The following is a 26139-nucleotide window of genomic DNA, read 5'->3' as shown; positions in this document are numbered from 1 at the left end:
TTCCTGGCCATTTTTTGGACATGTTGAATTATGAGGTTTTGGAATTTCTTGGCCTTTATTCCACTTTCTATGCTATGAAGCGTCTCTGAGTTATTCTAAGTGGTTTTCAGCCATTTTAGGAGGGTCAAAATTTGACTTTTTCGCCATACTATACTATTGCCTTCCTGGCCATTTTTTGGACATGCTAAATTATGAGGTTTTAGACCTTTTTTGGCCTTGATTTCCACTTTGTTTACTATTATGCGTCTCTACAAGTTATTCTAAGTGGTTTTTAGCCATTTTTAAGAGGGGTCAAAATATGACTTTTTTCGCCATACTATACTATTGCCTTCCTGGCCATTTTTTGGACATGATGACTTATGAGGTTTTAGAATTTTTTGGCCTTTATTTCCACTTTGTTTACTATTATCTCTATGAGTTATTTTAAGTGATTTTTAACCATTTTTAGGAGGGGTCAAAATTTGACTTTTTTCGCCATACTATACTATTGCCTTCCTGGCCATTTTTTGGACATGATGAATTATGAGTTTTTTTGGAATTTCTTGGCCTTTATTCCCACTTTCTATACTATGACGTGTCTCACGAGTTATTCTAAGTGGTTTTCAGCCATTTTTAGGAGGGGTCAAAATTTGACTTTTTTCGCCATACTATACTATTGCCTTCCTGGCCATTTTTTGGACATGCTAAATTATGAGGTTTTGGACCTTTTTTGGCCTTGATTTCCACTTTGTTTACTATTATGCGTCTCTATGAGTTATTCTAAGTGATTTTTAACCATTTTTAGGAGGGGTCAAAATTTGACTTTTTTCGCCATACTATACTATTGCCTTCCTGGCCATTTTTTGGACATGTTGAATTATGAGTTTTTTTGGAATTTCTTGGCCTTTATTCCCACTTTCTATGCTATGACACGTGTCTACGAGTTATTCTAAGTGGTTTTTAGCCATTTTTAGGAGGGGTCAAAATTTGACTTTTTTCGCCATACTATACTATTGCCTTCCTGGCCATTTTTTGGACATGCTAAATTATGAGGTTTTAGACCTTTTTTGGCCTTGATTTCCACTTTGTTTACTATTATGCGTCTCTACGAGTTATTTTAAGTGATTTTTAACCATTTTTAGGAGGGGTCAAAATTTGACTTTTTTCGCCATACTATACTATTGCCTTCCTGGCCATTTTTTGGACATGTTGAATTATGAGTTTTTTTGGAATTTCTTGGCCTTTATTCCCACTTTCTGTGCTATGAAGCGTCTCTACGAGTTATTCTAAGTGGTTTTCAGCCATTTTTAGGAGGGGTCAAAATTTGACTTTTTTCGCCATACTATACTATTGCCTTCCTGGCCATTTTTTGGACATGCTAAATTATGAGGTTTTAGATCTTTTTTGGCCTTTATTTCCACTTTGTTTACTATTATGCGTCTCTACGAGTTATTCTAAGTGGTTTTTAGCCATTTTTAGGAGGGGTCAAAATTTGACTTTTTTCGCCATACTATACTATTGCCTTCCTGGCCATTTTTTGGACATGCTAAATTATGAGTTTTTTTGGAATTTCTTGGCCTTTATTCCCACTTTCTATGCTATGAAGCGTCTCTATGAGTTATTCTAAGTGGTTTTCAGCCATTTTTAGGAGGGGTCAAAATTTGACTTTTTTCGCCATACTATACTATTGCCTTCCTGGCCATTTTTGGACATGTTGAATTATGAGGTTTTTGGAATTTCTTGGCCTTTATTCCCACTTTGTTTACTATTATGCGTGTCTCTGAGTTATTCTAAGTGGTTTTAACCATTTTTAGGAGGGGTCAAAATTTGACTTTTTTCGCCATACTATACTATTGCCTTCCTGGCCATTTTTTGGACATGATGAATTATGAGTTTTTTTGGAATTTCTTGGCCTTTATTCCCACTTTCTATGCTATGACGCGTCTCTACGAGTTATTCTAAGTGGTTTTCAGCCATTTAGGAGGGGTCAAAATTTGACTGTTGTTCGCCATACTATACTATTGCCTTCCTGGCCAGTTTTTGGACATGCTAAATTCTGAGGTTTTAGACATTTTTGGCCTTTATTTCCACTTTGTTTACTATTATGCGTCTCTCTGAGTTATTTTAAGTGATTTTAACCATTTTTAGGAGGGTCAAAATTTGACTTTTTTCGCCATACTATACTATTGCCTTCCTGGCCATTTTTGGACATGATGAATTATGAGTTTTTTGGAATTTCTTGGCCTTTATTCCCACTTTCTATACTATGACGCGTGTCTATGAGTTATTCTAAGTGGTTTTCAGCCATTTTTAGGAGGGGTCAAAATTTGACTTTTTTCGCCATACTATACTATTGCCTTCCTGGCCATTTTTTGGACATGCTAAATTATGAGGTTTTAGACCTTTTTTGGCCTTTATTTCCACTTTGTTTACTATTATGCGTCTCTATGAGTTATTCTAAGTGATTTTTAACCATTTTTAGGAGGGGTCAAAATTTGACTTTTTTCGCCATACTATACTATTGCCTTCCTGGCCATTTTTTGGACATGTTGAATTATGAGTTTTTTTGGAATTTCTTGGCCTTTATTCCCACTTTCTATGCTATGAAGCGTGTCTACGAGTTATTCTAAGTGGTTTTCAGCCATTTTTAGGAGGGGTCAAAATTTGACTTTTTTCGCCATACTATACTATTGCCTTCCTGGCCATTTTTTGGACATGATGAATTATGAGGTTTTAGACCTTTTTTGGCCTTTATTTCCACTTTGTTTACTATTATGCGTCTCTACGAGTTATTTTAAGTGATTTTTAACCATTTTTAGGAGGGGTCAAAATTTGACTTTTTTCGCCATACTATACTATTGCCTTCCTGGCCATTTTTTGGACATGTTGAATTATGAGTTTTTTTGGAATTTCTTGGCCTTTATTCCCACTTTCTGTGCTATGAAGCGTCTCTACGAGTTATTCTAAGTGGTTTTCAGCCATTTTTAGGAGGGGTCAAAATTTGACTTTTTTCGCCATACTATACTATTGCCTTCCTGGCCATTTTTTGGACATGCTAAATTATGAGGTTTTAGACCTTTTTTGGCCTTGATTTCCACTTTGTTTACTATAACGTCTCTCTGAGTTATTCTAAGTGGTTTTAGCTATTTTAGGAGGGGTCAAAATTTGACTTTTTTCGCCATACTATACTATTGCCTTCCTGGCCATTTTTGGACATGCTGAATTATGAGTTTTTTTGGAATTTCTTGGCCTTTATTCCCACTTTCTATGCTATGAAGCGTCTCTATGAGTTATTCTAAGTGGTTTTCAGCCATTTTTAGGAGGGGTCAAAATTTGACTTTTTTCGCCATACTATACTATTGCCTTCCTGGCCATTTTTTGGACCTGTTGAATTATGAGTTTTTTTGGAATTTCTTGGCCTTTATTCCCACTTTCTGTGCTATGACGCGTGTCTACGAGTTATTCTAAGTGGTTTTTAACCATTTTTAGGAGGGGTCAAAATTTGACTTTTTTCGCCATACTATACTATTGCCTTCCTGGCCATTTTTTGGACATGTTGAATTATGAGTTTTTTTGGAATTTCTTGGCCTTTATTCCCACTTTCTATGCTATGACGTGTCTCTGAGTTATTCTAAGTGGTTTGTAGCCATTTTTAGGAGGGGTCAAAATTTGACTTTTTTCGCCATACTATACTATTGCCTTCCTGGCCATTTTTGGACATGCTAAATTATGAGGTTTTAGACCTTTTTGGCCTTTATTTCCACTTTGTTTACTATTATGCGTCTCTCTGAGTTATTCTAAGTGATTTTAACCATTTTAGGAGGGGTCAAAATTTGACTTTTTCGCCATACTATACTATTGCCTTCCTGGCCATTTTTGGACATGATGAATTATGAGTTTTTTGGAATTTCTTGGCCTTTATTCCCACTTTCTATACTATGGCGTGTCTACGAGTTATTCTAAGTGGTTTTCAGCCATTTTTAGGAGGGGTCAAAATTTGACTTTTTTCGCCATACTATACTATTGCCTTCCTGGCCATTTTTTGGACATGCTAAATTATGAGGTTTTAGACCTTTTTTGGCCTTGATTTCCACTTTGTTTACTATTATGCGTCTCTACGAGTTATTCTAAGTGATTTTTAACCATTTTTAGGAGGGGTCAAAATTTGACTTTTTTCGCCATACTATACTATTGCCTTCCTGGCCATTTTTGGACATGTTGAATTATGAGTTTTTGGAATTTCTTGGCCTTTATTCCCACTTTCTATGCTATGAAGCGTGTCTCTGAGTTATTCTAAGTGGTTTTCAGCCATTTTTAGGAGGGGTCAAAATTTGACTTTTTCGCCATACTATACTATTGCCTTCCTGGCCATTTTTTGGACATGCTAAATTATGAGGTTTTAGACCTTTTTTGGCCTTTATTTCCACTTTGTTTACTATTATGCATCTCTACGAGTTATTCTAAGTGATTTTTAACCATTTTTAGGAGGGGTCAAAATTTGACTTTTTTCGCCATACTATACTATTGCCTTCCTGGCCATTTTTTGGACATGATGAATTATGAGTTTTTTTGGAATTTCTTGGCCTTTATTCCCACTTTCTATGCTATGACGCGTGTCTACGAGTTATTCTAAGTGGTTTTCAGCCATTTTTAGGAGGGGTCAAAATTTGACTTTTTTCGCCATACTATACTATTGCCTTCCTGGCCATTTTTTGGACATGCTAAATTATGAGGTTTTAGACCTTTTTTGGCCTTTATTTCCACTTTGTTTACTATTATGCATCTCTACGAGTTATTCTAAGTGATTTTTAACCATTTTTAGGAGGGGTCAAAATTTGACTTTTTTCGCCATACTATACTATTGCCTTCCTGGCCATTTTTTGGACATGTTGAATTATGAGTTTTGGTGGAGTTTCTTGGCCTTTATTCCCACCTTCTATACTATGCCGCGTGTCTCCGAGTTATTCTAAGTGTTTTTTAACCATTTTTAGGAGGGGTCAAAATTTGACTTTTTTCGCCATACTATACTATTGCCTTCCTGGCCATTTTTTGGACATGCTAAATTATGAGGTTTTAGACCTTTTTTGGCCTTTATTTCCACTTTGTTTACTATTATGCGTCTCTACGAGTTATTCTAAGTGATTTTTAACCATTTTTAGGAGGGGTCAAAATTTGACTTTTTTCGCCATACTATACTATTGCCTTCCTGGCCATTTTTTGGACATGCTGAATTATGAGTTTTTTTGGAATTTCTTGGCCTTTATTCCCACTTTCTATGCTATGAAGCGTCTCTACGAGTTATTCTAAGTGGTTTTCAGCCATTTTTAGGAGGGGTCAAAATTTGACTTTTTTCGCCATACTATACTATTGCCTTCCTGGCCATTTTTTGGACATGTTGAATTATGAGTTTTTTTGGAATTTCTTGGCCTTTATTTCCACTTTGTTTACTATTATGCGTCTCTCTGAGTTATTCTAAGTGGTTTTTAACCATTTTTAGGAGGGGTCAACATTTGGCTTTTTTCGCCATACTATACTATTGCCTTCCTGGCCATTTTTTGGACATGTTGAATTATGAGTTTTTTGGAATTTCTTGGCCTTTATTCCCACTTTCTATGCTATGAAGCGTCTCTACGAGTTATTCTAAGTGGTTTTCAGCCATTTTTAGGAGGGGTCAAAATTTGACTTTTTTCGCCATACTATACTATTGCCTTCCTGGCCATTTTTTGGACATGCTAAATTATGAGGTTTTAGACCTTTTTTGGCCTTTATTTCCACTTTGTTTACTATTATGCATCTCTACGAGTTATTCTAAGTGATTTTTAACCATTTTTAGGAGGGGTCAAAATTTGACTTTTTTCGCCATACTATACTATTGCCTTCCTGGCCATTTTTTGGACATGATGAATTATGAGTTTTTTTGGAATTTCTTGGCCTTTATTCCCACTTTCTATGCTATGACGCGTGTCTACGAGTTATTCTAAGTGGTTTTCAGCCATTTTTAGGAGGGGTCAAAATTTGACTTTTTTCGCCATACTATACTATTGCCTTCCTGGCCATTTTTTGGACATGCTAAATTATGAGGTTTTAGACCTTTTTTGGCCTTTATTTCCACTTTGTTTACTATTATGCATCTCTACGAGTTATTCTAAGTGGTTTTTAGCTATTTTTAGGAGGGCTCAAAATTTGACTTTTTTCGCCATACTATACTATTGCCTTCCTGGCCATTTTTGGACATGTTGAATTATGAGTTTTTGGAATTTCTTGGCCTTTATTCCCACTTTCTATGCTATGACATGTCTCTGAGTTATTCTAAGTGGTTTTAGCCATTTTAGGAGGGGTCAAAATTTGACTTTTTTCGCCATACTATACTATTGCCTTCCTGGCCATTTTTGGACATGCTGAATTATGAGTTTTTAGACCTTTTTTGGCCTTTATTTCCACTTTGTTTACTATTATGCGTCTCTATGAGTTATTCTAAGTGATTTTTAACCATTTTTAGGAGGGGTCAAAATTTGACTTTTTTCGCCATACTATACTATTGCCTTCCTGGCCATTTTTTGGACATGTTGAATTATGAGTTTTTTTGGAATTTCTTGGCCTTTATTCCCACTTTGTATGCTATGACATGTCTCTACGAGTTATTCTAAGTGGTTTTTAGCTATTTTTAGGAGGGGTCAAAATTTGACTTTTTTCGCCATACTATACTATTGCCTTCCTGGCCATTTTTTGGACATGCTAAATTATGAGGTTTTAGAATTTTTTGGCCTTTATTTCCACTTTGTTTACTATTTTGCATCTCTACGAGTTATTCTAAGTGATTTTAACCATTTTTAGGAGGGGTCAAAATTTGACTTTTTTCGCCATACTATACTATTGCCTTCCTGGCCATTTTTGGACATGTTGAATTATGAGTTTTTTTGAATTTCTTGGCCTTTATTCCCACTTTCTATACTATGACGTGTCTACGAGTTATTCTAAGTGGTTTTCAGCCATTTTAGGAGGGGTCAAAATTTGACTTTTTCGCCATACTATACTATTGCCTTCCTGGCCATTTTTTGGACATGCTAAATTATGAGGTTTTAGACCTTTTTTGGCCTTTATTTCCACTTTGTTTACTATAACGCGTCTCTACGAGTTATTCTAAGTGGTTTTTAGCTATTTTTAGGAGGGGTCAAAATTTGACTTTTTTCGCCATACTATACTATTGCCTTCCTGGCCATTTTTTGGACATGCTAAATTATGAGTTTTTTTGGAATTTCTTGGCCTTTATTCCCACTTTCTATGCTATGAAGCGTCTCTATGAGTTATTCTAAGTGGTTTTCAGCCCTTTTAGGAGGGGTCAAAATTTGACTTTTTTCGCCATACTATACTATTGCCTTCCTGGCCATTTTTGGACCTGTTGAATTATGAGTTTTTTTGGGATTTCTTGGCCTTTATTCCCACTTTCTGTGCTATGATGCATCTCTGAGTTATTCTAAGTGGTTTTTAACCATTTTTAGGAGGGGTCAAAATTTGACTTTTTTCGCCATACTATACTATTGCCTTCCTGGCCATTTTTTGGACATGATGAATTATGAGTTTTTTTGGAATTTCTTGGCCTTTATTCCCACTTGCTATGCTATGACATGTCTACGAGTTATTCTAAGTGGTTTTTAGCCATTTTTAGGAGGGGTCAAAATTTGACTTTTTTCGCCATACTATACTATTGCCTTCCTGGCCATTTTTTGGACATGCTAAATTATGAGGTTTTAGACCTTTTTTGGCCTTTATTTCCACTTTGTTTACTATTATGCATCTCTACGAGTTATTCTAAGTGTTTATTAGCTATTTTTAGGAGGGGTCAAAATTTGACTTTTTTCGCCATACTATACTATTGCCTTCCTGGCCATTTTTTGGACATGTTGAATTATGAGTTTTTTTGGAATTTCTTGGCCTTTATTCCCACTTTGTATGCTATGACATGTCTCACGAGTTATTCTAAGTGGTTTTTAGCTATTTTAGGAGGGGTCAAAATTTGACTTTTTTCGCCATACTATACTATTGCCTTCCTGGCCATTTTTTGGACATGTTGAATTATGAGGTTTTAGACCTTTTTTGGCCTTTATTTCCACTTTGTTTACTATTATGCATCTCTACGAGTTATTCTAAGTGATTTTTAACCATTTTTAGGAGGGGTCAAAATTTGACTTTTTTCGCCATACTATACTATTGCCTTCCTGGCCATTTTTTGGACATGTTGAATTATGAGTTTTTTTGGAATTTCTTGGCCTTTATTCCCACTTTCTATGCTATGACGCGTGGTTCACGAAGTTATTCTAAGTGGTTTTTAACCATTTTTAGGAGGGGTCAAAATTTGACTTTTTTCGCCATACTATACTATTGCCTTCCTGGCCATTTTTTGGACATGCTAAATTATGAGGTTTTAGACCTTTTTTGGCCTTTATTTCCACTTTGTTTACTATAACGCGTCTCTACGAGTTATTCTAAGTGGTTTTAGCTATTTTAGGAGGGGTCAAAATTTGACTTTTTCGCCATACTATACTATTGCCTTCCTGGCCATTTTTTGGACATGCTAAATTATGAGTTTTTTTGGAATTTCTTGGCCTTTATTCCCACTTTCTATGCTATGAAGCGTCTCTACGAGTTATTCTAAGTGGTTTTCAGCCATTTTTAGGAGGAGTCAAAATTTGACTTTTTAGCCATACTATACTATTGCCTTCCTGGCCATTTTTTGGACCTGTTGAATTATGAGTTTTTTTGGAATTTCTTGGCCTTTATTCCCACTTTCTATGCTATGACGCGTGTCTACGAGTTATTCTAAGTGGTTTTCAGCCATTTTTAGGAGGGGTCAAAATTTGACTTTTTTCGCCATACTATACTATTGCCTTCCTGGCCATTTTTTGGACATGCTGAATTATGAGGTTTTAGACCTTTTTGGCCTTTATTTCCACTTTGTTTACTATTATGCATCTCTCACGAGTTATTTTAAGTGATTTTAACCATTTTAGGAGGGGTCAAAATTTGACTTTTTTCGCCATACTATACTATTGCCTTCCTGGCCATTTTTTGGACATGATGAATTATGAGTTTTTTTGGAATTTCTTGGCCTTTATTCCCACTTTCTATACTATGACGCGTGTCTACGAGTTATTCTAAGTGGTTTTCAGCCATTTTTAGGAGGGGTCAAAATTTGACTTTTTTCGCCATACTATACTATTGCCTTCCTGGCCATTTTTTGGACATGCTAAATTATGAGGTTTTAGACCTTTTTTGGCCTTTATTTCCACTTTGTTTACTATTATGCGTCTCTACGAGTTATTCTAAGTGATTTTTAACCATTTTTAGGAGGGGTCAAAATTTGACTTTTTTCACCATACTATACTATTGCCTTCCTGGCCATTTTTTGGACATGTTGAATTATGAGTTTTTTTGGAATTTCTTGGCCTTTATTCCCACTTTCTGTGCTATGAAGCGTCTCTACGAGTTATTCTAAGTGGTTTTCAGCCATTTTTAGGAGGGGTCAAAATTTGACTTTTTTCGCCATACTATACTATTGCCTTCCTGGCCATTTTTTGGTAATGCTAAATTATGAGGTTTTAGACCTTTTTTGGCCTTTATTTCCACTTTGTTTACTATTATGCATCTCTACGAGTTATTCTAAGTGATTTTTAACCATTTTTAGGAGGGGTCAAAATTTGACTTTTTTCGCCATACTATACTATTGCCTTCCTGGCCATTTTTTGGACATGATGAATTATGAGTTTTTTTGGAATTTCTTGGCCTTTATTCCCACTTGCTATGCTATGACGCGTGTCTACGAGTTATTCTAAGTGGTTTTTAGCCATTTTTAGGAGGGGTCAAAATATGACTTTTTTCGCCATACTATACTATTGCCTTCCTGGCCATTTTTTGGACATGCTAAATTATGAGGTTTTAGACCTTTTTTGGCCTTTATTTCCACTTTGTTTACTATTATGCATCTCTACGAGTTATTCTAAGTGGTTTTTAGCTATTTTTAGGAGGGGTCAAAATTTGACTTTTTTCGCCATACTATACTATTGCCTTCCTGGCCATTTTTTGGACATGTTGAATTATGAGTTTTTTTGGAATTTCTTGGCCTTTATTCCCACTTTGTATGCTATGACATGTCTCTACGAGTTATTCTAAGTGGTTTTTAGCTATTTTTAGGAGGGGTCAAAATTTGACTTTTTTCGCCATACTATACTATTGCCTTCCTGGCCATTTTTTGGTAATGCTAAATTATGAGGTTTTAGACCTTTTTTGGCCTTTATTTCCACTTTGTTTACTATTTTGCATCTCTACGAGTTATTCTAAGTGATTTTTAACCATTTTTAGGAGGGGTCAAAATTTGACTTTTTTCGCCATACTATACTATTGCCTTCCTGGCCATTTTTTGGACATGCTGAATTATGAGTTTTTTTGGAATTTCTTGGCCTTTATTCCCACTTTCTATGCTATGACGCGTATCTGAGTTATTCTAAGTGGTTTTAGCCATTTTAGGAGGGTCAAAATTTGACTTTTTTCGCCATACTATACTATTGCCTTCCTGGCCATTTTTTGGACATGCTAAATTATGAGGTTTTAGACCTTTTTTGGCCTTTATTTCCACTTTGTTTACTATTATGCATCTCTACGAGTTATTCTAAGTGGTTTTTAGCTATTTTTAGGAGGGGTCAAAATTTGACTTTTTTCGCCATACTATACTATTGCCTTCCTGGCCATTTTTTGGACATGTTGAATTATGAGTTTTTTTGGAATTTCTTGGCCTTTATTCCCACTTTGTATGCTATGACATGTCTCTACGAGTTATTCTAAGTGGTTTTTAGCTATTTTTAGGAGGGGTCAAAATTTGACTTTTTTCGCCATACTATACTATTGCCTTCCTGGCCATTTTTTGGACATGATGAATTATGAGTTTTTTTGGAATTTCTTGGCCTTTATTCCCACTTTCTATACTATGACGCGTGTCTACGAGTTATTCTAAGAGGTTTTCAGCCAGTTTTAGGAGGGGTCAAAATTTGACTTTTTTCGCCATACTATACTATTGCCTTCCTGGCCATTTTTTGGACATGTTGAATTATGAGGGTTTTTTTGAATTTCTTGGCCTTTATTTCCACTTTGTTTACTATTATGCGTCTCTACGAGTTATTGTATGTGGTTTTCAGCCATTTTTAGGAGGGGTCAAAATTTGACTTTTTTCGCCATACTATACTATTGCCTTCCTGGCCATTTTTTGGTAATGCTAAATTATGAGGTTTTAGACCTTTTTTGGCCTTTATTTCCACTTTGTTTACTATTATGCATCTCTACGAGTTATTCTAAGTGATTTTTAACCATTTTTAGGAGGGGTCAAAATTTGACTTTTTTCGCCATACTATACTATTGCCTTCCTGGCCATTTTTTGGACATGATGAATTATGAGTTTTTTTGGAATTTCTTGGCCTTTATTCCCACTTTCTATGCTATGACGCGTGTCTACGAGTTATTCTAAGTGGTTTTTAGCCATTTTTAGGAGGGGTCAAAATATGGCCAGTTTTAGGAGGGGTCAAAATTTGACTTTTTTCGCCATACTATACTATTGCCTTCCTGGCCATTTTTTGGACATGCTAAATTATGAGGTTTTAGACCTTTTTTGGCCTTTATTTCCACTTTGTTTACTATTATGCGTCTCTACGAGTTATTCTAAGTGGTTTTTAGCTATTTTTAGGAGGGGTCAAAATTTGACTTTTTTCGCCATACTATACTATTGCCTTCCTGGCCATTTTTTGGACATGCTGAATTATGAGTTTTTTTGGAATTTCTTGGCCTTTATTCCCACTTTCTATGCTATGAAGCGTCTCTATGAGTTATTCTAAGTGGTTTTCAGCCATTTTTAGGAGGGGTCAAAATTTGACTTTTTTCGCCATACTATACTATTGCCTTCCTGGCCATTTTTTGGACATGTTGAATTATGAGTTTTTTTGGAATTTCTTGGCCTTTATTCCCACTTTCTATGCTATGACGCGTGTCTACGAGTTATTCTAAGTGGTTTTTAACCATTTTTAGGAGGGGTCAAAATTTGACTTTTTTCGCCATACTATACTATTGCCTTCCTGGCCATTTTTTGGACATGATGAATTATGAGTTTTTTTGGAATTTCTTGGCCTTTATTCCCACTTTCTATACTATGACGCTGTCTCTGAAGTTATTCTAAGTGGTTTTCAGCCATTTTTAGGAGGGGTCAAAATATGACTTTTTTCGCCATACTATACTATTGCCTTCCTGGCCATTTTTTGGACATGCTAAATTATGAGGTTTTAGACCTTTTTTGGCCTTTATTTCCACTTTGTTTACTATTATGCATCTCTACGAGTTATTCTAAGTGGTTTTTAGCTATTTTTAGGAGGGGTCAAAATTTGACTTTTTTCGCCATACTATACTATTGCCTTCCTGACCATTTTTTGGACATGCTGAGGTTTTTTGGAATTTCTTGGCCTTTATTCCCACTTTGTATGCTATGACGCGTCTCTACAAGTTATTCTAAGTGGTTTTTAGCCATTTTTAGGAGGAGTCAAAATTGGACTGTTTTCGCCATACTATACTACTATACTATACTATTGCCTTTCTGGCCATTTTTCTGACATGCTAAATTATGAGGTTTTAGATCTTTTTTGGCCTTTATTTCCACTTTGTTAACTATTATGCTTCTCTACGAGTTATTCTAAGTGGTTTTTAGCCATTTTTAGGTGGGGTCAAAATTTGACTTTTTTCGCCATACTATACTATTGCCTTTCTGGCCATTTTTTGGACATGCTAAAGTATGAGGTTTTTTTTTTACCTTTTTTGGCCTTGATTTCCACTTTATTTACTATGACGCATCTCTACGAGTTATTCTAAGTGGTTTTTAGCCATTTTTAGGAGGGGTCAAAATTTGAATTTTTCGCCATACTATACTATTGCCTTCCTGACCATTTTTTGGACATGCTCAATTATGAGGTTTTTTACCTTTTTTTAGCCTTTATTCCCGCTTTGTTTACTATGACGCGTCTCTACGAGTTATCCGAAGTGGTTTTAAGCTATTTTTAGGAGGGGTCAAAATGTGACATACTATTGCCTTTTTGGCCATTTTTTGGACATGCGAAATTATGAGGTTTTTGGCATTTTTTGGCTTGTATTCCCACTTTGTATATTATAAGGAGTCATGCCATAGCATAACATGTTGCATAATTGGCAAAAACAGCATAATATAGCATCTGAAAAAAAATGGGCAAAAATATGTTGTGGCGAAAAATGTGAAAAAATGACATGTCCCAAAAACAGCTGAAAACAAAATAAAAAAGTGTGCTGAAACACAGCATGGCATAGAATTTTGCAAAAATGGCCAAAAACACCATTACAAAGCATGTCAAAAAATGTCTGAAAAGGCTAGAGTATTGCAAAAAATGTCAAAATATGACATGTCCAAAAAACAGCTGAATACCACATAAAAATAGTGTGCTGAAACACACCATAGCATAGAATGTTTAAAAAAAGGTCAAAAGCACCATAATATAGCATGTCAAGAAAATGGCTAAAAAGGCAATGTTATAGTATGGTGAAAAATGTCAAAACATTACTTGTCCCAAAAACCACTGAAAACCACATAAAATAGTGTGCAGAAACACGCCATAGCAGAGCATGTTGCAAAAACGGCCCAATACACCATAATTAAGCATGTCCGAAAAAACAGCTGAAAACATAAAATATTGTGCCAATACACACTGTAGCACAGAATGTGACAAAAATGGCTGAAAACACCACAATATAGCATGTCAAAAAAACGGCCAAAAAGGCAATACTATAGTATGACAAATGTCAAATATGACGTCCCAAAAACAGCTAAAAACTGCATTAAATAGAGTGCCAAAACACGGCATTGCATCGAATGTTATAAAAAAACTGCCAAAAAAACCCATAGTATAGCATGTCGAAAAACGGCAAAAATGGCAATGCTATAGTATGTATGTATAGTCCCACAAACAGCTGAAAACCGCATAAAATAGCATGCAGAGACACACCATAGCATGGAATGTTTCAAAAATGGCCAAAAACACCATAATATAGCATGTCAACAAAACAACCCAAAATGCCATTGAATAGTATGACGAGAAATGAGAAAATATGACATGTCCCAAAAAACAGCTGAAAATGCATAAAATAGCATGCTGAGACACGCCATAGCATAAAAGGTTGCAAAAACGACCAAAAACACCATAATATAGCATGTGGAAAAAAGGCTGAAAATGCAACACTTAAGAATGGTGAAAATGTCAAAGTGTGACATGTCCCAAAAACAGCTGACAACTGCATAAAATAACGTAACAAGAAACATAATAGTTCGAATGTTGAAGAAACGTCTAAAAATGTCATACTATAGTATGGGGAATAATTTCACTATATGTCACATCCAGTGGCGTTTCTGGTCATTTCTTTGACGTTTTGGGCCTTTTTTTCTACATTGTATACTATGACGTGTCTACAACTTATAATGTGTCGTTTTCAGCCATTTTTTTTTACATGTCAAAATTTGAAGTTTTTCGACATAATATACTTGGGCGTTTCCGGCCATTTTTCAACATGCTAAATTATGACATTTTTGGTCTTTCTTTTTTAAATTGCATACTAAGATGTGTCTCTAAAAGCTATAATATGTCGTTTTTAGCCATTTTTTGGACATGTCAAAATTTCACATTTTTCGACATACTATACTATGTCATTTTTGGTCATTCTTCAACATGCTAAATCATTACCTTTTCGGTCCCTTTCTGACATCATACTATAGTACAACGTTTTTGTGCCATTTTGGGTCACTTCTGGCGACATACTGTACTATGACATTTTTGTCACATTTTGGGTCATTTTTGACAACATAATCTACTATGACGTTTTTGGGTCATTTTGGATGACATACTATGGTACAACATTTTTGGGTCCTTTGTGCTGACATAATATAGTATGACGTTTTTGGTTTTTTCGTGCCGTTTTGGACAACATTCTGTACTATGAGTATTGCTTCGACATGTTGGACCACATAATATACTATATCTATGTCCAGCTTTGTATCCTTTGAAACGGACACCTGATTATTTCTGATCTTGTTTACTCAGAAACTTTGAATCATAAAACATAAAGATCAAATTTCTTTTGATCACATTTTTAAATTGAGCCATAGGATTTCCACTTACCAATCTCACAGTTTGTGCCAGTGAAACCAGACGGACATGCACAGGTGTAGTAGCCGAGGTGGTCTTTGCATAACCCCTGGTTCAGACATGGGCTTGATTTACACTGATTGCCATCTGAAAAAAATCCAGACACAGTACCTCTAATGACAAAATTCTCTTAAATTTCTTGTGTATTTTCTCTTAAATTTCTGGTAAGAGAAAATATATAGAGAGAAGTCAACTCCAGTTACACCAAATGCTCTTAACCACCCAAATTTACCATTATGCAGGTGTGCTCAATTATGAATCCCACTTGATCATAAGTCACCTGTTAGTACAGGTAAGGGCCCCTAAATACTATATAATGGCAGATTTTGTGCCATGTGCAAAGAATCTGGCACATGAACAAGCCTGAAGACATGAAACCAAAAAAAAAAAAGACTGTAAGAAGAAGAACTTCTACAATAGTAAAACTGATGTAGGCCTACTGTTAAATAAACTTAAACAAAGTTATTGTGATTTTTGGAAGATGCATTAAAGGATTAAAAGTAAAAGTACACATACAAAGGTTTAAACACATTTTATAAATCTGAATAATTAAAATAATTAAAAGAAAAAGCAGGATTCCTCAAACACAGTATGAGATCTGGAACCATGAAATGTTTTTTGCATTGAAAAATACTTACATGGAAGAAATAATTGCCATTTAATTTTCTAATTAATCGACTGACTGTTTCGCCTATATTTTCATATTTTTATGTTTTTGTGACAAAATCTTCATTTGTAAAGTAGTTATCTAACAATAGTAGTGGCATAAAGAGTACAATATTTCCCTCTCTGCGTGAGATTAAGATAATCAAGTCATGTAACCTCAGATTTGTACTTAAATACAGTATTTGAGTAAATGTACTTAATTACAGTTCAACTCTGGTCAGCAGAGTGATGCACAGTAACTGAAATTACAGTAATTGGGATCAACAAACAGAGTATAGTAGTATTCCTTTACCCCTGAAATTTAATAATCCAGTCTTTTTAAGGCCAGGTAAATTTGATTAAATTATATTAATGTATTTTCGAATGTTCCTCAAATATAAAACTTATTTTTCCTTGTGTTCGACAACAATTTGTGGACTATGAAAGTAAGATATTTTTCTCTTATCTTGGTAGGAGTACTCCTGACTAATCATAAAATTTTCTCTTACCTAGGAGAAAAGCAAAAATAAGAAAACATTGATGAATCCCAAATATCAATGGGTACTAACAAAATAAGAACAAATCCTGGATATGAGCAAAAATAAGAGAAAAATTGTCTGTGTATAGTGTCTTGCATGAGGCCCAGTGCTTCCTACAATACTCTTTCAAAGCAATGTTTACTCAGATGAAATAAAAATATGAGGAAAAACGTCTTTATATAAAAGCATGTCTAGAAAAAGACAGATCTGCATTTTAAAATAAGTGTTTACTCTGGAAGCAGAGATGTGAGTCATAAAGATAATTACAGTAACAAACACACTGGACAAATAAAAGACAGTCACTACGGTGACATTTCTAATATTCTCTTTGTGTTGGGAGTATTAGGAGTAAGTATTTCATCAAGAACATGCTTACCTATATATGCCACCCAGAACTCCATCTGAAATACAGAGACTCTGGTGAGTAGAGTCAGCAAAAACAGGAATATATCGAAAATGAACGAGACAAATACATGAAACGAGAAAACATGAAACGAGATAAATAAGGCAAAATACCCACTGTCTTTTTATCATCCTCAAAGATCTCCCTGGCCTCTTCCAGGTCACATACTTCCTCTTTACACTCTCTCTCCAAGTCGCCTTCCAGCATCTCCTCAAACACACCAGTATTGTAGCGTTTGTGTCTCCGCAGGACGCTGTCTGCTGCCTGCCTAGACAGGAACACCGGGCCTGAGGCTGGAGCTGGCGCTTGGGTGAGCAAAAGAAGAAAAAAACAGAAGAAAAATATAGTCAATATTTAGGCGACTGTCTTCTTCTCACAGGTCACTACAGCAGATACATGTAGAGATATTCATTTTTATGTATATAAAGTAAATAAAAAGGACGATGCTCCTCCAGTCACATGTTCTGAAAGCACTCTAAAAGTGCTGTGTAGCTGCAGGACTAAAATACACCTCTAGTAAGAGATAAAGTATTTATGAGCACCATAAAGACAAAACATATAATACCTCCATAGCCCAGCTGAAAGTCCAAAATCAGCAGACATAAGACAGACAAAGAAAGCGGTGCCATTCCAAATATCCCCGGTATCCCGACACAAACACACTGAACCATTACTCCAAAGTACAGATCTCTGTTTGCTCATGAACACTCACAATTATTTACACAATTATTCTGTCTGAAAACACCAGTGTGTCAACATCCACATGCACCAGTAGAGATTTGGTTATTTACAAATGATCAAACAGGGGGGATAACTAAATAGACTGATACATCTTTGTCGTCCAAGAACATCCAGTTTTCTAAAAGTCTGTTGTGCCCTGATTTTCACCTCTGGACCTGGACCTGTTTTCACTCTCCAGCTCTTGACCTCAGCTATGGCTCAGCTAAGGTTACCAATGTAAACATGTTGTGAAAAGAGCATATGATTTGTCTTTTATTCTGCCCGTGAAGTTCTTTATTTCATTACAATGGAAACCATGCACCAAACACATTCATTATTTCTATTTAGTGACAACAGTTAGTTATATAACAACTGGACAAACTGTTTACAGAAAGATCTCGTTCTTGTATCAGTCTGAAGCTTTTCACAGCTTTGTAATCAACAACACACACACACACACACACACACACACACACACACTTGCGCAAACACACATTTTGTTGCCTTATTCGTGTTTTTTATGTATGTATTTATAAGAATGTTATTAAGATATTAATTTATATTTACCATATTATATATTTCTTGATATTTCTCCTTTTCTCTCTCTAGATTCACACTTTATGATAAACATGTCACCATCATGATTATGATTTCAGGATTTTAGGACTCACGGTTTTGCTAATATTGAGATTTGATGCCTTCTGTGTATTCCAATTTCATGTTTGTTTGTTTTTTTGATTTAAACGTCCTTTTATATTAAATTGCCTTTTTGGCGTGTTGCACTGAGCACATGTAAAGCATTTTGTGCTGCATTTCTTGAATGAAAAGTGCTATATAAATAAAGTTTATGAATATTGTTGCTATTATTATTATTAATAATAATAATTCATGGCATACATGTCTTCAGTTTTATCAAAATGAAACTCCTCTGTGACTTTCATGTTTTTATTGGAGGGAACAGATGCATATTTTCTAAATATTCAGGGGGACGTGTTGCCTGCATCCTCACAGAAATCTACACTTTTTTTGCACTTTGGTCTTTTCACCACAAGATGGCGGGCTTGCACTTCAGTCAGTCAACAAAACATAAGAAGACAGTAACAGAGACGGGTCATAGGATCATGAACCCCATTATTATATTACAGACACAGCCCTCAATCTGAGTTAGAATACATTATCAACATTGCTGAGGAAAAATGAAACTTACTGCATGTTTAAAGAACGGTCTTATTTGAAAGAGAACTATTCGAGTCAGTGAAGCCACAAACTGTACGGCAGGCTGTATGTTGTGTGAGGCATTCAGGATATTTCAATAATTTATGTCTTCATCTTACATCTGGCCTCACTGAACTGGTAAAGTGCAAACAACCACAAAGTTGGCGTGACTTACAAGATAAAAACAAATGTAGCCAGAATTAAAAAAAAAACAAAAAACTGATGAATTACCTGGGGGTCAGAGGTCATAATTACCCACGACGATGACGCAGTGGTCAAAGTTGAAACTAAGTTTGTGCTGATTCAGCGTTCCAGCTCAAGATTTAACTCGGGTGTCGTTTTGTGGTCTGGCATATTATGCATCCCATCACTGGCTATGAAATCCCCCCAGAGGGAGTCCAAAGTCTTCTCAAGTGTTGGCAGCTATTGACCGGAGGCATTTATATTTCATTGAATCGTTCAGAGGCTGAATAATTCATTTCACTTGAGTAATTAACACTGTCTGCTCAATAGGAGAGCTTCTCAATCATTTCCAGCCAGGATGAGTATCAGAGTAAAGCGGTTATAGTGTGCAGAACAGCTTTCTGGGGTAAAGATTTTCACAGGTATTCCAACTATAGTCCAAAACATCTCTGTATGCACACTCTGCTCTGCCCTGGTTGAGTCATATTTCTAAATGTAAGTCTGTTGCTGAGCCTCGTGGAGAGGCTGTGGGCTTGATAACCTCAGTGGCACACTTACCACACAGTCTAGTGTAAAAGCAGTGTGGATACAAACAATTGACCAGGCTTACTTTAGAATCTACAGGAGAAAATAGCAACAATTGTTTTTGTTATTAGCACTGAGGTGATGAATTGTGAGCTTAGCACGCTAACAAGGCTGTTAGACGGACAGTGTGGATGCATGGATGGATAGAAGGAGGTAAAATTGTCTGTGACTGACTATTGATTTATGAAGATCTCCCTGACATCTCTGTCTTCTCTCTTTCTTTGGCAGCGGCGCACAGCTGGGAAGTCTGTGTCGGCTCCAATTAGATTAGTCACTACAGTTGGGGATCGAGTCAGGGCCTGGCAGATAATAAAAACTCTGATGCTTGCTCAGTGCTATTGATTGTTAGCGTGCAGTATCTCCTGGGCTGCAGGCAGCTCAGACCTCAGTGTTTCACCAGGGACACAGTGTCATTTGCAGAAGGCTTATGTTCAGCTCTGGTAAAAAACCATCTTCTGTAGCTGTGAGTGTTTGTAGAGCTCAAACAAGAACAGCATGATTCGGATAAATCGGCACAAGGAGAGACTACAGTTATAATTGAATTCTTTCTAGTCAATCTTGTGCTATTTAAAGACGCAATCAATGGATTAAAAAAATGCATTACCAAAATAGATATCCAACTTATTACTTTCAAGTTGATGAACAGGGCTTTTTAAAGTGAAAAATAAGACAAGTAACAGCTAAATCTAACAAAAAACACAGCCCCTGATGTTTTTTGGTGCTGTAAAAAGGTTTTTTTGCATCAGTCAGGGTTGTCTTTTGAATTATAATTAGATGAAAAACTCACAGGAGGGAATATTTTTTCATCAAGACGCTGACTGTGTCAGTCAGAGCGTACAGTGTCTGGACTGAAACTCTCTCTCCATCAGTGACCTTCCATCTATCCTCATTACTGACTCTCTCTGTTTTGGCAGCAGCTCAGGCACTCACTACAAAGACAAACACTTTGTTGTCTCATTTTGATCACACTAATAAAGCTGTCTGTGGTCTGAATAATCCTTGACTGGATGATATTTTGGTTTTCAAATAGACTAACGTTTGTGAAACATTATATTATTAGTACATGGTGACATTTAAATGATGTAAGGTTTATGATATGGAAAGATCTCGGGGCAACAGGGAGGGAGTTCTGTTTAATTAGATCAGCCAGTCCTTCCAGGCTTTACAGCAGGACGGCATGAGCTACGAGCTGCTTCAGGTCATAACGTGTAAATGTTAATATTCTCATGTCTGGGTTCCTGTATAAAGAAAGCTGAGCTATCTGTTCTGCTTGGTGACATGCAAGCACTCTGTCTGTCTAGTTTAGTTTATGGCAGAGGTGTGTGTCACATGACCTGGACTTGACTCTGACAGACTCAAATAACAAATTTGATTACTTTAGACTTGACAAAATTAAAGAAAAAGACTTGCAACTCAACTAGGACTTAATCTCTGGTGACGCATGACTTCAATTGGACTGAAGTTTTAAATTTTAAATTTAAAAAGTGTGCCACGAATCTATTTATTTTCTGAATCAACTACTGTTAACACTTTTCACACCCAGCAAGTTGACATTTACTAATTCCCAAGACCCACTTTGTTTGAGCTGATTCGACAGCATCCAGTCGAGTTGCAGGAGAGAACCGTGAAGAACTAACGTTACACTACTGAGCGCCAGGTGGAAAAAACATTTCTTTAAAAAGATGCGTTTGGTTCCGTACACAAACTGTGAGTTGGTCAAGCAAAAACAAATTGCAGTTTGCAAAACGTTTAAGTCCCAAATTACAATGGAGACGGAACAACTTATTTTAACACCTTTAAAAAGCAGTCAAGATTTATGTAAATTGAAAATATTGATATACTCTTTGAAAATGGCATTACATTTGGTGAAGAGCGCATTATGACTTGTTCAGGACTCAAAGCTTGAAAATTCATTGGGACATGACATGAGACTTGTCAGTTGGGACTTGAGTGAAACTTACTGAACAATAACTTTGTCCCAACTCTGGTTGATGGTCACATTTTCTTCCTTTGAGCTTTTTTTTTTACTCTGAATTCATCACAGAAATCGTGTGCTTGTAAAGTGAGTGCAGCCGATCATCAGGTGCAGGCAAATGAAATGTTTGTTTTGTGTGAAATCCTCATGCGACAGAAGAAACTCTGTAATTGACACAGACTAATAACATTCACTCAGTATGGAAAAAATCCTTTGTTAAAATAATAATTAATTAATTAAAAAATGTTCAAAGGGGCGCTATACAAAATTCAGAGCATATCATATAAGTTGTTTGGATGCTGCAGCCTCGTAGCTGTAGCAACGTTTAAACCATGCGACCGCAGTGTAGTTAGTTTCAGCCAAGCAGTAGCTTTTTACTTCTGGTGATTGCAGTTAGGCTTCAGAAAACCTGAAAGTTGTGTTCGTTTGTAAAGATTATCTTACTGAATAAAGCATGCAAGTTAATTAAACGTTTGTTTACTACAGAGCGTATTTTCTGCAATAATCTAATTGTGACGAAGGAACCAGGGCGATGTAGGCCTCCGGGTTGGCCAACAGGAAAACATCATCCGTGGAGCACTCTGTTAATGCTATGAATTTCGCTAAAAGAAGGAAATTTGCTTTGATGCAAAGAGTTAAATGAAAGGATCGAAACTACTCTCACGTCTGTCTGTTAAATATAAAACTACAGCCACAAAATGGTTAGCTTAGCTTGGCATTAAAACTGGAAACCAAGGGAAACAACTAGCCTGTAAAAAAGAACTCGTGAGTTCACAAATTCAGACATCATATCTTTTTTTTCTTATTTTTTTTTTAAGAAATGGAATATCCCTTTTGATACTCAGAGACTAAATCTACACTTGCCTTACTGGCTGTTTCACTACACACTATAGTCTTGTGGGCTCGTACAGTAATATCCACAGGGAGCTTCTATGATGTGAGCTGTAAAAAGAAGCACTGCGGGCCTCAAAGCATGGCTCCCCTCAGTCCCCCCCTCCTCTCGATAAAGTCATTGACATTAATGTGATATTTGAGAGTCTCGCTCTGTTAATTAGTACAGTCATTTTAGTAATTTAAAAGCCTGATGTTTCACACCCATTCCCCTGCTTGCCCAAACGCATCCCCAACAAGCCAAACACACTGACGTCTCAACAACTGCCTTGATATTATGTAGAACATGTAAAAAAAAGAAAAAATACCATAATCATACTTTATTTAGATCACTTCCTATATGAGATGGAAGACTTCCTAAAGTCCTTTACTCGAGTACAAGGAGAAATAATATTTCCGTCCTGATGTGATTCCATTTTAAACCAGGTAAGGTCACTGTAAATGGGTCAGTGACCCAGTATTGCTTGGTATAATTAGTTCATAGGTTTAGTTAAATTTGTAAAGATTTATGGGTGCATGCTTTTGTTTTATTAAAGTAACTACATGTACAGCTGTGGGACAAATGAAGAAAATAAAGAAAATAATCTAGTGCTTCAGTTTGCACAACTACATGTACTCACTCTTGCCAATAGTGACCCAGAAACACAGTATTATTATGAGTTCCTAGGAAAATGAGAGCTCAAGTCCACTCCTGGTCCTGTGAGCCGTGATGCACCCGGGCTGACAGACGCTGCCGGCTCAGGGATGTTCAGCCACCGTTAATGAAAAGTGGAGCTCCCATCCCTCCTGGTCAGAAAGTGCCTGTGAAGCTCACTGTTTTCCTGAATGTCAAAAATGAGTTTGCAAAAAGCAACACTGGACAGAGCCAATGAGGTGGAAACGGGTCAAATGATGTTTTCCACAATAATAAATCAATTCCAACTTTGCACTCTTTACATAGCAAAGTGAAAATAACTCACCTGCCAGTGAAGAGATAAAAACGTCATCACCTGAGATAACTGGCAGCTGCAGCAAATACATGTAGATCATCTGTCCCACAGCCAAAGCACACCCTGACTCTGTGACATGAGGGATATAAAAATGCAATCTGGGGAGCAGCCAAGTCAATTATGTGGTGTGTTATAGGGAGACGTGACAGAAATATGACATCTCGTCACACCTTTTGACCCTGACCTCTTTAGTTTTCAAATAACTTGCTGACCCCATTCTGACCTTTGAAACTGAGGTCAGTGCGACTGAGCTCCGCAAGGATCTGAGACAAATGAGCAGGTGCAAATGTCCTGCAAGTAGCGTTTGATGAAATACATCAATTTTATGTGCGGGCGTATGGACACAAACATAAACACACAGACGCACGTTGTACGGCCTTCATTTTCATTTTTAGTCCTCGGCTTTTATTATGCTGCATTTTCTGCTATTATTCATCATATTATGAGGACAACATGTGAATATTTTATTTGCTTTGCCTGATGCACAACATGCGGCATTGACCTCTCCTGCATAATGCTGCATAATCTTAACCTCTTAACCTCCTAACAACTCCCAAAGTATGAGCAAGCAAATGAAATATATTTTTATAGTGTCCATGTTCTCTATTAACTGAGTAAATCTACCATTTACTTCAATAGTAAAGCTGCAATTCACTGATAAAAGTGAATGTCACTAGACGTTTGTCTTGTTGTGCCAAAGATTTTGGCACTTTTTGAGCGAGACTGAATATTGAGACGATTCCAACCAATATTACACAAAATACAGACACAGATTCTACAAACACTTCTGGACCTCCAGCTTGTATCCACTGTCATCAGCACCTGTGTAACAGAACCAGCCTGATTACCTTATCAGCCCCACTCAGAGCTCGAATCAGGCTAACACCTACAAACAGTGGCAGATGAGTTATCCTGCTGCACAACATTGGAACATTAATCACCCTCCGACATCTCACCGCCTGCCCTAAAGAACAATTTTTAGGACTGATCCCTCCAAGCAGCCATACTGGCTCCTACACAAATAGCACCTTGGGTGATTTTCAGCCCGGCCAGGTTACAAATCAAGCAGCCCCTTCGCTATTGGTCCAGTGTTAGTTTATCATCCTATGCAACTGATTTATAAGTCAGCTCAGAGAGCAGATGGGGTGAGTGGCTGTTATTCAAGCAATTGGAAATTGATTTTTAAATGACTGCCGTGATAAATATACAATTTCAGCTCTGTGTGCATAAATTACTTCAAAATATAATATTTGATTAAAGTGATGTTTATTAACTGTGACCAGGTATGTATAGCACAGGGTGCTTTTAGGATGTGGATAAAATACCATGAACATCTATTAAAATCTGGTGTAATTAAAAAAAAAAACAAAACTTTGTGCAAAAAGCTTTTGCAAGCAAAAAGCTGAAATTTTGACATTGGGAAAATTGTTGTGTGTGCAGTGCAGGGATCTGAGAGATGCTGATTCAGTTTTAATCCATTTTAATCCTTTTTTCATTCTCTCCTTCATTTTTCAATCATTCTACCATTACTCTATTCATTCTATTTGCCAACAATACTCATTCTGAATACCTTGATATGACCATTGGAAAACCACACTAGAAACAACATGGTGTCAACAAATCAACTCTTTACAAATCTAAGACAAGTAAAGGTTCGACTGATACCAACAAACAGAACCGTGGGAAGAAGTTTCTAGTTTGGGGGTGCTGTGATAAGAGCTGCATTTTGTGTAGGATGATCCTCTTAAGTATGAATCGATTTTAATGATTTTTTTCTGAAGGCATATATTGTGAAAAATCCCTTCATATTGTAACATTCTATTATAACATGCGCTGCTGCAACAAAGATTTATGTCACCATACTCCGTTGCACATAGTGAACGAGAACAGATTACTCATAGTTTTACAAGTTAAGTCAATCAGAGCACTGCACACATATCCAAAACACACAGTATTTTAACCTTCGGCCGCGCACGCACGCACACACGCACACACAGACAGGCACACAAATCATCATCGGCATATCCACTGAAGCCAGTCTTTAAACTATTATGCGCCTGCTTAGTACAAAAAAACGGGGCCATCAACACATTGCGCACAGCAGACCAGGACATATCCAAATGCGCAATTCCAAGCAATCCAAAAGGCCAGCTTGCACAGCACAAAACATCACCAAACAATTTTTTACAGCACAATTACCAGCGTGAAAATACCGGCCCAAAAACGGTGTAAAACTGCACGGCGACAGCTCTTATCAGAACAGCCACTGTACCTTTGCTGGGTTTGTGCGTCACTTATGTCACTCCAAAAGTGGCTTGGCGCTCAGGGGGTTTTGAGATAAAGTCACTCATGAGTGCATTAATGTCCAAACTTTTCGAAATGTCTGTGTGTACATTCATCAGGGACTGGTGCGTGAGTCTACCGCAAGCTGACCAACAGTAGCCTACGTAACGTCCGTTGACCATGATGCTTAGCGTAATTCTAATAACTAGTAATTATTCATTGTTTCTAATTAATTTTTAAAGCTTACTCAAGCCTTCATTTTTGGTAAATACCAACAGAAAAAAAAAAAATTATTTCCTTTTTTTTTTTTCTTTCATTTTTTCGAGTATTGTGATGTTGACTTTGTCCAGCAGGGGCACCCTTACTTCCCACAGCCATGCCAACAAAGTAAAACAACAAAAACAACAAACAATCTTTCTGAACCACGTTTTACAAATATTGGAATAAACAGCGGTGCCCGGAGTAAACCAGCACCCCCTTG

The 26139-nt window shown here is 36.5% G+C and overlaps 1 protein-coding gene across 2 annotated transcripts in view; it reads right to left on the bottom strand.

Moving 5' to 3' along the window:
* f9a (coagulation factor IXa) overlaps nucleotides 1-25791 on the bottom strand; it is a 49605-nt gene extending 23814 nt beyond the window's left edge. Inside the window, exons 1-4 of one of the 2 annotated variants that reach the window (XM_088080957.1) lie at nucleotides 25648-25791; nucleotides 16935-17122; nucleotides 16791-16815; nucleotides 15204-15317 (exon numbers count right to left, since the gene is read on the bottom strand). In XM_088080957.1, the coding sequence (XP_087937083.1) occupies nucleotides 15204-15317; nucleotides 16791-16815; nucleotides 16935-17024 (229 nt within the window). In that variant the 5' untranslated portion in view covers nucleotides 17025-17122; nucleotides 25648-25791. Of the gene's footprint in view, nucleotides 1-15203; nucleotides 15318-16790; nucleotides 16816-16934; nucleotides 17123-17382; nucleotides 17543-25647 lie in introns of those variants that run through there. The other variant, XM_042492875.2, reaches the window with a different exon arrangement.
* Between the last annotated feature and the right edge of the window lie 348 nt (nucleotides 25792-26139).

Source organism: Plectropomus leopardus, chromosome 8 (assembly GCF_026936395.1).
Source record: "Plectropomus leopardus strain MGB_pleo_1.0 chromosome 8, ASM2693639v1, whole genome shotgun sequence".
Taxonomy (NCBI): Eukaryota; Metazoa; Chordata; class Actinopteri; order Perciformes; family Serranidae; genus Plectropomus; species Plectropomus leopardus.
The sequence above is the reverse complement of the archived record's forward strand: the minus strand, read 5'-3'. Positions and strand labels throughout refer to the sequence as shown.